This window comes from Danio rerio, chromosome 4 (assembly GCF_052040795.2).
Source record: "Danio rerio strain M-AB ecotype USA chromosome 4, GRCz13ab, whole genome shotgun sequence".
In the NCBI taxonomy this organism is placed as follows: Eukaryota; Metazoa; Chordata; class Actinopteri; order Cypriniformes; family Danionidae; genus Danio; species Danio rerio.
The window spans coordinates 70,609,045-70,622,032 of NC_141024.2; the positions used below are offsets into that span (position 1 = coordinate 70,609,045).

Below are 12,988 nucleotides of genomic sequence, written 5' to 3' on the forward strand. Positions count from 1 at the left end.
CGGATCCCTCAAAAGTCTTGAATTCAGATTCAATAGGTCTTGCATATGAAAAGTGAAAGTATGACATGAGGCTAAGTTTGATGTGACCCATACTCGGAATTTGTGCTCAGCATTTAACCCATTCAGTTGCACACACTGCAGTGAACACACATTGCTGTGGTGCCCGGGGAGAAGTAAGGGGATTGTGCCCACTATCACTGGTAACTACTATGTCGGGCTGTAGCAGGTTCACGCTTTTAGAATAAAGTTGTCAATCAAAATGTCGGGCTCGGACCATGTCAGGCTTAACTCCTAAGGCCTGATTAAAGCTCTAATAAAGGGGTCACCAATCTTTGTCCTGGAGGGCCGGTGTCCCTGCAGGGTTTAGCTCCAACTTGCCTTGACACACCTGCCTGGGTGTTTCAAGTATACCTAGTAAGATCTGATTAGCACGTTAACGTGTGTTTGATTAACGTTGGAGCTAAAATCTGCAGACACTGACCCTCCAGGAACAAGTTTAGGGTGCTTTCACATCTGTAGTTCGCTTCGTTTGGTCCGGACCAAGGGTAATAAATGAAACATTGTTGCATCTTCTGCCGTCTTTGGGTCGTTTTCACACCACACTGCTGGCTTTGGTCCGAACCAGTTGAAACAAACCAAAATGCAGTCATCTGACAAAATCCACATCTCTCATTGGCCAGATGTTGTTGAACATATTTCCTAAACTGCATATTGATTGGTCAGAATTCACGTGCGGGAAAATGCCAGTGAACTCCCGCAGGTAAACAAAACCTACTCTGGAGGAACGACTGCGCTGGCTGATTGTATCCCTACTTTAGACAAACTACACATTACGAGAATGAAGCGCAACCGCGGCTGGAAAACAGTGTTTAATGCATCGCTCGTCACTTCAGGAGGAGCCGTGAATTAATTTAGCTAAACTGCGACATGGTCATCTTGCGGAAATATAACCAACAATCCATCAGGTAATGTTTTCCCCTCTCTCTCTCTCTCTCTGTTGGTAAAGCGCTGTCAACAAATATTTTCCCTCCATATCCCATAATGCACAGCGCATCGGCGTACGGCAGCTGGATTAGTCCAAAACACGCAGTACTTTTTGCGGTTGGACCTGTTTTAGTACGGATCATATTCTCACCACAAACGAACCGCTCCAGGGTTCGTTTGAAAGCGTACCGAGACCATCTCTTCAAGCAGGTCTCAGTACGCTTATTTGGTCCACTTTTGGTGCGCACTCGAGTGCGATTGCTGCATTCTCACCTGCCCAAACGAACCGCACCAAAAGGGGAAACGAACTCTAGTGCGATTCAATCGAACTAAATAAGGCAGGTGTGAAAGCACCCTTAGTGACCCTCGCTCTAATACTTATCACCTTCTACAAGGGAACCATCGAGTATGTGCTGACCAGTTATATATCTGTCTCATATGGAACGGCATTTCCAATCGGCATCTGCGTGATATTCTGTGACTTGAACCAAAAATATCCCTGTCCTGTCTGGAATAGACCTTTTAAAATTCCATGATATTCCAGATATTCCATGACCCATGGGACCCTGGAGTGCAGTGGTTCTCAATTTCAGTCCTCAGGCCCCCTACCCTGCACTTTTTGTATGTTTCCTTAGCTTAACACACCTGATTCAGATCATTAGCTGGTTAATAGACAAATCTATGAACTGATCCTTGTGTGTCAAATAAAAGAGACATACAAATTGTGCAGGGTGGAGGCTTGAGGATGGAAATTAAGAACCACTGCTGTAGTGCTTGTGTAAGGCAGTGGTGTCCAAACTAGGTCCTGGAGACCCGGTGTCCAGCATATTTTAGTTCCAACCCCAATTAATCACACCTGAACCGGCTAATCAAGCTCTTTCTAGGTATACTACACTTCCAGGCAGGTGTGTTGGAGGAAGCTGGAGCTAAACTATGCAGGACACCGGCCCTCCAGGACCAAGTCTGGACACCCCTGGTGCAAGGTTTTCGAGAAGCCATTGTGCTTACGCCAAGGTTTTTGATATTTGCCTCATAAATGTGGACCTTCGTGTGAGATCTGAAGCTGCTTCTGTGATAGAAACTCTTTCCACACTGACCACACATGTACGGCTCCTCTCCAGTGTGAATCCTCATGTGAGTATTAACACAGTTAAGGCTTCTCTCTGGTGTAAGTTCTAATATGGACTATTAGGTTATTTTGAGTAAAAATTTTCCCTCATTGACAGCAGGTAAAAATCACCATTACCTCTGGCTTTCTGAGCTCTTTTATGAGGTGAAGTCTTTTTCGTCTGAGTAGATTTCTCATCAGTCATTAAGTCTTGGTTGTTATCAAACTGATCTTTCTCCTCCATTTCATTCAGTTCTTCAGTCTCTTCTTTCAGCAGCATCAGCTCTAAAGAGAAAAATAAAACAAGCTAAACTCAATTACTTCAGGACGCATTAATGCCGCTCTGAAGGTCTAATCGCTGTTTTAAGTTATCCAGAGCTGGATGAATGTACAAATCATGAATACCACAATAGTATTAAATATTACAATTACAACAACACAGACAGCAACACTTTTGCACAATCGATACCCAGCTGATTCAGTCGTTTCATGAGAGGACCGCGCCTCTTTTTTTCCTCCTTGTCAACATAAAGGCAGTGAGGTGTGCCTTGTATTCGGCCCCTTGTTTAACTGCAAGGCATACTTATTTCGCGGGACGATAACGTGTAACCCGTGACTACAGACACATTTGCTAAAGAAGAAAAATGGAAGAAGAATATTGCTGTTTAATACAGACGTGTTGATGCTGCAGCGCTTATGTTGACCTGGATCTGTGTAATAAACGCAACAAATAGGCTTTACCTTTTATTTTACAGCTTATAAAGCATGTATGCACATTAATGCAATATCATATTTTAACAACAAAACTGTTTACAAAAAGTCTACATATGCGCGCGTGTTGTTGTCTTTTCATCAGGCAGCGCGCGCACTTGAACCACGAGGGAGAGAGAGGAAACCATAGGCTATATCAGGACATAATCTTTAAAATAATGATTTCTATTAAAAATGTAAAAGGTTTTGTGATTATAATAATAACAGCGGGGGATTAAATAAATGCATATTTACCGTGAAGCGGGCAATTTGAGGAAGTCTGCGATTTTTATTTGACGGAAGAAAAAACATGATTGGAAAAAAAAGCCTATGCCGGATATTAAAAAGAATCAGTATTTTCGTTTTGTAATATAAATTAATTATTTAAGTGAAAATAATTTAGGGCAGTCCTATTTATTTTATTCATTTTATTTAGATTGCTCTTCTGTGCTAAACACTGCAGGTGCGTGAAGATCCTCTGTTGTTATGTTCTATTATTAATATGCTAACATATAAAAATAAATTAGTATTTTAAAATGCAATATTTAATGTGTCAGACACAAAATAGACACGTCAATTTGTTTAATGTAAAATTAATAGTAATCTGACCAGTTAACCGTTAATAACCGATTAATGAGCGGCGGTTGTCGGTTAGCAAAATTAACCGAAATGAGCATCCCTAGTAGCCATTTAATTTACTTTTTCTATGTAAGAGAACTTGATTGAAAAAGAATTTTCAACATGCTTGAACCATCTACACAATGGAGTTTAGTTCTGTTTGGTTTTTCAACAGTATTTTGTTACAAAGAAAACAAAAGTGATATAGCTTTGGCTATTTAATTATTTTATATATGGCTATTTATGTTGTTAATAACTTGCATAGGTAATATTGTTCTTTGATTTAGTTTATAAAGATTTTTCAAATGTTATTTAATAAAAAAAAGTTTTAAAAATCTTTTTTTTCCCCACCCCACAAAAAAATAAAAAGAAATAAAATAAAGTAAAAATCGTGATACGAACCGAATCGTGGGTTTGGTGTATCGTTACAGCCCTAATTAAGATGTATCAATTTATGTGTTTTAAGCAGCAAAAAATGAACCAAATTTGCTGCAAATTTTGTGAAACAGCTCACTTTTGTGAAATTTGGAGATTTCCCTTCACATACAAAATAAAAGCTCTTCATAATGTGTGGTCAACCCCAACAGAAGACCTGCAATGAACTGCTGAGCTGATGGATGGAGATCTAAAAGCATTCAGGATTTAATGGCATGCTGTAAAAGCAGACATTTAATGAAATGAGTGATCTTCGAGAAAGAAAACTAACCTGTTTGTTCCTCAGAATCTTCATGTTTGATCGTGAATGTGTCTTCAATCTTCAGGTCTTCACTCTCCTCTTTAATAAACGCCATCTTTGCTTCAGCAGGAGTTTTTCTCTGTGTTTGGACACTTCGTCCTGTTTAAAATGAGAACAATGAACAGAAACAAAAGAAATCCACACTCAAACAATGACGTTAAATCATCCGAGTAGATAAAAATACTCAAAACTAGTTTTACAAAGGTATGAAATATTACAAAATATAGTTATACACTCAATATTAGCTATATAATTTCTATATATGATGTTTTTCCTCGAACAAACATTAACATTTGGTCAGTAAAACTTGTCTCTCCACATCAGTTGTGGATTAACATTTTAAATGAATGTTAAAAATTGCTAAAAGTAGCCAAATGAAGGTTAAAATTGCTAAAAGCAGCCAAATGAAGGCTAACAATTGCTAAAAGTAGCCAAACGAATGTTAAACATTGCTAAAAGTAGCCAGACTAATGTTAAACATTGCTAAAAGTAGCCAGACTAATGTTAAACATTGCTAAAAGTAGCCAGACTAATGTTAAACATTGCTAAAAGTAGCCAAATGAAGGGTAGAAATGGCTAAATTTGTTGCTAGGTGCTTATTGAAAAAAAAAAGTTGCTAGAGTAGTAAAGTTGCTAAATCTAGCAACAAAATTGCTAATTTGGCAACACTGCGTCAGCGTGCGGTGATGCGACTCAAAAATGATTCATTTTGAGGACAAGGTTGATTCAAATGACTCGGAGTCTACCCGCCCGTGCCTGAACTCATGTTTACTAACAGATTGACGATACGGAGAGAGAAATCAGACGCAGCTTTTCCGTTATCAAGTATATAAATTGTTGCGTTACATTTTCTGTCAAGTTATTGTTTTATAGCATCGACTGGAAACACAAAGTAGCTAACGAATATATGTTTTTTATTAAACCTTAAAATCCTTAAAGCACAAACCTTTCGTTGGACAACAGAGACAGGAGTATGTCGCAGTCTATCGCCTCACACGCTCACAACCAAAATAAAAGTCTTATCACAATGAATAATATCAAAATCAACATTTCTAAAAGGATAAAAAGATATTACAAAATTTAAAATTAATTGGTTGCTTAGAAACGTATTTTATTATTTTAACTATTTATTAATTGTTCAACTTAAAAGCTACCACAGTAAATGCATCATACTCAATTTCTCACAAGAATATGAAGGGAAATGAAAAATAAAAAAATAGAAAGTGTATTACATAAAATGACCATTAATTTTGTCTTCAATATAATAAATACTTTAAAAGCAACCTTTACATTTGCATGTTTACTTCTCAGGTTACCTTTATAAAAACTGATTTAAAACTGCTAGTTTTAAACTGCTAGTTTAAAACTTTATAAAAACTGATTTAAAACTGCTAGAATTTAGTGGAAACAGAAAACATTATTTTAGTCCCCATCAACCTCCTCTAAAAGAGAAAACGCACAATGAAAAGTCAAAATAAACATTCTGTCATTGACAGGATTTCAGTGGTGAAGCTTTTTTTATATATAAGGAATTGTGTAATAACAATTGATTAATCATTTAAAACCAGAAAGCAGTTATAGGATGGCATGTTTAAATCAATTATTCATCTGACTTCATTAAAGTTGTTTATCATCATTGATAAAAATAAATATTATCAACGCCTTAAAGCAGGCAAAGTTGTTTATCAAGTTTGACATTTAGATATACAGACAGTAGAATTAAACAAACTTACATACTGTATAGAGAAACTGTACTGTAACATATGCACTGTTGTGCAACAAAGACATTGGCTGCGCCCGAAACCGCATACTTCCATACTATATAGTACGCTAAAATCAGTATGCGAGCGGAGAAAATCAGTATGCGAGAAGAACCCGGATGACTTACTACTTCCGGCGAGATTCTGGAGTGCGTATCCCATGCACGCTGCACTATCCCATGATGCCCCGCAAGCAAATTCATGAATGGGAGTAAAGCGACACAACTGACGCAAGTGGGTCCCGTGACCATGACAAAATAGCGGATGTACTGTATACTGCATAGAACGTACTTTTCTAACGGATGAGTAGTACGTTTAAATTCAAATACAGTACCTACTGAGTAGTAGGCAGTTTTGAACACAGCCATTGATTCTTAAAGTAGGCTGCCTATTTCTTTATGGCCCATTTCCACTAAGTGGTACAGTATGGTACGGGTCACTTTTATTAGGTTTGCGTTTCCACTGCAAAAAGGGTACCAATTGGCGAGTTGTAAGACAGAACATTTCAGTCACCGTCATTCTTACTCGAGAGGATGTCTCATCATGCACATATCATATGAGAAGCACTTCTCACAAAACAGGCTTTGTGGCTGTTCATCAAGACGGCGACGAGGTTTTGTTTGAGCTCGGGTTGACCATGGCTTGTTATTATATGTATATATTATTACAGTGTAATGTCTAGGCTGTGTATTTAAAAAAGGCTTCCTTTGTTTTCATTCTCTAAGCTTGTGCATGTGCTAGCGACGTATCTCTGTAAAACAATTGAGTTCAACTGTGCGTCTATCTCCACCTTTTGGTACCTTTTTGCCATGCTAGGTACCCTTTGGGAGGAGCACAACGTATCTGAAGAGCTGGGGGGGCGGGGGGGGGGGGGGGGGGGGGGGGTCTGCGCGACGTATTTGAGCGGAGGCAGGGAGTGGTAGTGATGGGGTTGCGCACGACATATCTGAATAGCAGGGAGGGATGCATTGGAGAAGGGAGCGACGTATTTGAGGACCGGGGAGGAGACGCGTGATTTCCAGGAGATTATCATTCCTTTGCGGGAATCTGGGAGTCCCTATTTATATGTGGGTGACTCCCGACTTGGGATGTCTGCATAGTTCGATTAACGTCACCACGCTGGTTTCCTCCAGAGCAGGGGTCACCAAACTTGTTCCTGGAGGGCCGGTGTCCTGCAGATTTTAACTCCAACCCGAATCAAACACACCTGAACAAGCTAATCAAGGTCTTACTTGAAAGGTCATACTTGAAACATCCAGGCAGGTTTGTTGAGGCAAGTTGGAGCTAAACCCAGGTGGGCAAACAAACAAGCCACCTCTGCCATTTAATTCACTAACGTGTTATTCATGCCTCATGTGTGTTGGATACCATCATTTATTACCATAGTTAAAGAAACCAGGATCCTCTATTCAATATTTCTTAGTCAGAGTTTTGTTTAGGACTTTTGTTTAGGAGGGTGATTTATTTACAACATTTCCAGAAGGTAATTGTAGATGAAAGGCAAGTAGTGCTTGGAGAAAGACTTCTGGATGGCGAGTAGGGTGAATCGGGAGTTTGTAGCTAACTGAAGCTCTGGTGCCGTCTGCTTATGTACTCTCCCTCTGATTGGCTGCAGGTGCTGGTGATGAGTGCTGATGGGACCAGGTGACTGGGATATCTCTAGCGATATCAGAGAGGAGTACCCGCCACAGTGTAGGGCGGGGGTCACCAATCTCGGTCCTGGAGGGCCGGTGTCCCTGCAGGGTTTAGCTCCAACTTGCCTCAACAAACCTGCCTGGATGTTTCAAGAATACCTAGTAAGACCTTGATTAGCTTGTTCAGGTGTGTTTGATTAGGGATGGAGCTAAAATCTGCAGGACACCGGACCTCCAGGAACAAGTTTGGTGACCCCTGGTGTAGGGTGTGGACGGGGGAATGTGTGAGTGTTTTCTAGTTCTGAGAGTACAAGTCTCAGTGTTGGGTTGTAGCTGGAAGGGCATCCACTGTGTGAAAAAAAACTGGTGGTTCGTCCCACTGTAGCGTACCCTGACGTAGCAAGGAATAAGCCGAAGGAAAGTGAGTGAACAATGTTTCCTTTTCAAGGGTTCACCCTTAGTTAATGATTGATAATAAAGCGTATTGGGCATGCTGTCCCAGAAGAGAACCCTGAGCTCAAAAGATCCTCGATCCTGGGGCTCTCTCCCGATAGAAGGGTGAGAGGGTAGTTTGAGCTCGAGTAGATCTCAAGAACTCCCCCGCTTATGAATGGCAAATTATGGATTGCTATGGAAATATACTGCTGACTAGACCTCTTCTATAGTCCTAATTTGTTGGTTTGGTCAATTCACCTATGTCGCATGTCTTTGGACTGTGGGAGGAAACCTGGGGGAGACTCATGCGAGCACAGGGAGAACATGTAAACTTCGCACTCTTCCCCCCGCTCTTCCCTTTGCGATCGATCTCCCCTTTAAAGGTATCTGCACGGCCCTGAGGGTAATCATCACTTGAGTGTCATATTTTGGGGGCAAAATTTAACCTTACAAAGGTCCTGGCAGATAGTTACAGCTGTAAAATGACAACTGCCATTTGCCATGCATGTCTGAAACGGAAACAGTACTCGATGCAGAACTCTACTGACCAAATATAAACGGCTTCTCTCCAGCGTGAGTCCTCATGTGAGAATCAAGGTTGCCTTTCTGTGAAAAACTCCTTCCGCATTGACAGCAAATGTACGGTCTCTCTCCAGTGTGAACTCTCATGTGGATTTCAAGGCATTTCTTTTGACTGAAACTCTTTCCACACTGTTGGCAGAGGAAAGGTTTCTTTTCAGCGTGAGTCCTCATGTGAGAATTAAGGTTGCCTTTCTGAGTAAAACTCTTTCCACATTGAGAGCAAGTGTAAGGTCTCTCTCCATTGTGAAGTCTCATGTGGATTTCAAGGCATTTCTTTTGACTGAAACTATTTCCACACTGTTGGCAAGGGAAAGGTTTCTCTCCAGTGTGAGTTACCATGTGGTATTTAAGGTTGCTTTTCTGTGTAAAACTCTTCCCGCATTGTGAGCAAGTGTACGGTTTCTCTCCAGTGTGAACTCTCATGTGGATTTTAAGGGTACCCTTTTGAACAAAACCTTTTCCACATTGCTGGCAAAGGAAAGGCTTTATCGCCTCTATGGCTTTATTGTGAACCTTCATGTGCGTTTCAAGCCTTTGTTTATGAATGAATCTCATTCCACACTGAGGGCAGGCACAAGGCTTCTCTCCAGTGTGAAGTTTGATGTGATTTCTGAGGATTTTAATTTGCCTGAATCTCTTTCCACACTGTTGGCAGGCGTAAGGTTTCTCGTTGGAGTGAACGTTCATGTGAGCCTTAAGGTAATGTGCTTGACTGAAACTCATGTCACACTGATCACACGAGAAAGGCTTCTCTCCAGTGTGAGTTCTCATGTGAATTGCAAGATTTTGCTTTTGTTTGAAACCTTTTCCACACTCGGGACATGAGTGAGGCCTTACATTGGTATGAGTACTCATGTGGGATACAAGTTTTGATTTTTCAATGAATCTCTTTCCACACTGTTCACACGAGTAAGGCTTCTCTCCAGTGTGAACTCGAATGTGAACTCTAAGCTTGTATTTTTGAGTAAAACTTTTTCCACACTGACTGCAGGTGAAGTTACCAACAGGTTTGATTTCCTGGTCTCTTTTCCGAGGTGAAGTCTTTTTTGTCATGGTGGACATTTCAGCAGTCATTAAGTCTTGGTTTTTTTCTTCCATTTCCTTCAGTTCTTGAGTCTCTTCTTTCATCACCATCGGCTCTAAAGAGAAATATAAAACAGGTTAACTCACATTTAAAGCACAAAGGAACATGAGAAAAGCAAAATAAACAACAACAACAACATGTAAGATCTTATAAGTACTAAGTTGCGGAAAGTGGTGGGTCCAATAACTGGACAGACCAGCACAGTTTTTCCCTGCAATATTTACAACTTTATCAGAGAGAACTGAGGTAGCAGAAGTGATGTGATCCACAGTTTTCTAAAAGATCTTGCAGAGCTTCCTCACAAGCAGATCTGTTTCCCTCTCGCAGAAGCCATCTACCATGTGTGGATTCATGCATGAACTTGGTTTTGTTTTTCATGGACTAGAGTGGAGGCAAGTTAGCATTTTAAGATTTCATCATTCCAAGGTCAATGGATTATTTAAGTGGGATTTAAGTTAAAGTGCTTAAAGTTTGTGGATAGCATAAACACAAGGCACTTTCAGGTTTAATTGTACAACAGGGGTCACCAAACCTGTTCCTGGGACAGTGGTGGTGTCTTTCAGAGTTTAGCGCCATCCCTAATCAAACACACCTGAGCAAACTAATCAAGGACTTAAGCTGTGGTCACACTAGAGCAGTGGTCACCAAACTTGTTCCTGGAGGTCCGGTGTCCTGCAGATTTTAGCTCCAACCCTTATCAAACACACCTGAACAAGCTAATCAAGGGCTGTTTCTCAATATGCGTTCTTCAGCGGTCTTGCGTTCTCGTGTAACGTCATCATCAGCTGCCTAAGTTCAGTTCCAATACTCAAGACCGCAAGTACGGAGGACGCGTGAAACTTCCCGGATGTGTTCTTGATATCGAGGACGCACCGATGCAGACTTGAGCACCGAACTCGCTCTGGAAGTCCCAGACGTCATTGCGACTGGAGGTGGGAAGCGCTGCATTTTATTTAGATTTATTATTAAAGTTCAGAGATATCACTTATTTACCTCAGGAGTTTCCCTAAATATAACGGTGGAAGTAAACATTAACATGAATATCTTAATAAAGGAATAAATGCATTAAGGATTGTTTGTTTGTTGAAATTCGTATTAAAATTTGTTTTATTTATAGTGTGCAGAGTATATTTATAATGTTTTTATGCAAAGTATATATTTTGAAGAAGGGGGAAACAATAAATCGTTGTATGTGTGCTTTAATGTTTAAATAATTTCCATTTAAAACACGTGAAGGTCACATGACCATCAGGAAGAACGCAGCATCCCATTTCTCAAAGGACGCATTCTCTGCCCTCGCGGTCTCCTGAGTTCGTTCTTCCGAGGACACCTGGCAAGACCGGTCTCCACAAGGACGCAAGTCCATTCTCTGCGTTCTTGGAATTGAGAAACAGCCAGAGTCTTACTAGGTATACTTAAAACACCCAGACAGGTGTGTTGAGGCAAGTTGGAGCTAAACCCTGCAGGGACACCGGCCCTCCAGGATCAAGATTGGTGACCCCTGCACTAGAGTTTGAGCTTGCGAAAAGGGGCGGGATTAAACAAGATGATTAGACCTTTAAAAAAGCAAACGATTGGTCCATATTTAAGATTTCTGTCCATTTATGTGCGCGAATGAGGTGGTGCGGATCGAGTGGTTTGCGCGTGAATCCCTCAAGTTGCAAAATCTGAACTTTAAGTCTTCAGAAATCTTTAGAAAACTTTAGAAATCTTCATGCCAACACCAGACAACAGCTCATCAAACCGGGCTCGTCTTAATCTGAAGCACCGCTGAAAGCTTCAATCACCCAGGTATAGTTTCTGGAGGAGCTGATGAACTCAGAGCTGGGTGCACCTCTGAATGGATCTAGTGGACTTAGACAAGGCGCTGAACAAATCTACACTGTTTATCAGCCTTCCTAAAGCACAAAGCACAGCTACTCTCTCAGCAAACTCCATGTTAGCCATTTTAGCATCAAAGTGTCACAGGGCAGACAGAAGCCCTGCCCATGAATCTGCGTCTATTGTGAAGTGAGTGTGACGGGTTAGGAATGAAGCGAGTAAACTCAAAAGCTTTTAAAGCTTGCGTTGTTGTGTTATTAGGTTTGTAGATTTGACTGTTTTTCAAGTATTTTCAAAACTACTTTGTAGCATTTTCTAATTGCGCATTCACATTGTGGGTGGGTCGCAATCATCAGTCATTAAATCTTGGTGTCCCTCAAACTGACCTTTCTCTTCTATTCCATTCAGTTCTTCAGTCTCTTCTTTCAGCACCATCAGCTCTACAGAGAAAAATAAGACAAGACTCAATTTACAGGCACAAAAAACAACATCTAATACACAACATGAAAGAATTATGTATTAAATCTAAAAACGTGACTAAACGTATAGGCCAGAGGTGTCAAACTCAATTCCTGGAGGGCCGTAGCCCAGTAAAGTTTAGTTGCAACCCTGCTCCAAAACACGTACCTGTATGTTTCAAACAAGCCTGAAGAACTCAATTAGTTTCATCAGATGTGTTTAATTAGGTGTAATGAAGTTCACGGCCCTTTGGCCACCGGGAAGGAGGCGGCGGAGAACCGACGCAGTTTTAAAATGATTTATTAATAACAGGGTTGTGGGGTTTTGGCGCCACAGCACCCGCGAGACCTATATGAGACAGGCCGAGAGAAAAGGAGAAGGAAAAAAAGGAGGAAAGACAGAGTAGACCGAGAAAGGGAAGAGAAGAAAAAGAAAAAAAATTGGGGTTCGGTTCTCCAGACACGCTGCCACTCGGTCCTCCACCAGCTGAGAGATGCGACGACGTGCTGGGAGCCCTGTGGAGGAATCTATCCACCCGTCCGTCTTCTGGCGTCCGGCGGCGGTTCTCCTGGCTGGCTGGCGGCATCTCTGGTCTCCTGCTCCGCTCCCGCTTCGTTGGATGGATGCAGGCTCTGGCATCATAGCGGATCGCGGCGACTCCCCCGGGTTCTGTGGGATGGCTCCCTTCAGCACTTTCCCCTCCGGTGGTGAGCCCCGCGTCCCCTGCTCCTCCCCATGCTGGGAGACAGCAGCAGGCAGATCCTTTCCTCGCAAGCCTCAGGCCACCCTGGCACTCTGGGCAGACGAACGGGTTTCTCCCCCACTCGGGTTAACTCCCAAACACTCGCCCCCTCTCCCGGGCTTCGGCACCACTGTAATGAAGTTCACGGCCCTTTGGCCCCCGGGAAGGAGGAGGCGAAGAACCGACGCAGTTTTAAAATGATTTATTAATAACAGGGACGGCAGCTCCTCACGGAGACTGCCGTCAAACTGAAAGCAAACGTAAAACAATATGCC

The 12,988-nt window shown here is 41.6% G+C and overlaps 1 protein-coding gene across 8 annotated transcripts in view; it reads right to left on the reverse strand.

Moving 5' to 3' along the window:
- Positions 1–12,988, reverse strand: part of zgc:171551 — a 34,723-nt gene that overhangs the window by 4,681 nt on the left and 17,054 nt on the right. For 3 of the 8 annotated variants that reach the window (XR_015482235.1, XM_087247613.1, XM_087247614.1), the window contains exons 3-6: positions 11,899–11,952; positions 8,574–9,746; positions 4,167–4,295; positions 2,231–2,377 (exon numbers count right to left, since the gene is read on the reverse strand). Coding sequence is in view for 5 of the 8 variants with exons in the window: in XM_087247613.1 (XP_087103739.1) it covers positions 2,231–2,377; positions 4,167–4,295; positions 8,574–9,746; positions 11,899–11,952 (1,503 nt within the window). In the remaining 3 variants the exon portion in view is untranslated. Of the gene's footprint in view, positions 1–2,230; positions 2,378–4,166; positions 7,129–7,864; positions 9,747–11,898; positions 11,953–12,988 lie in introns of those variants that run through there. The other 5 variants (XM_088649865.1, XM_088649866.1, XR_015482237.1 and 2 more) reach the window with 4 other exon arrangements.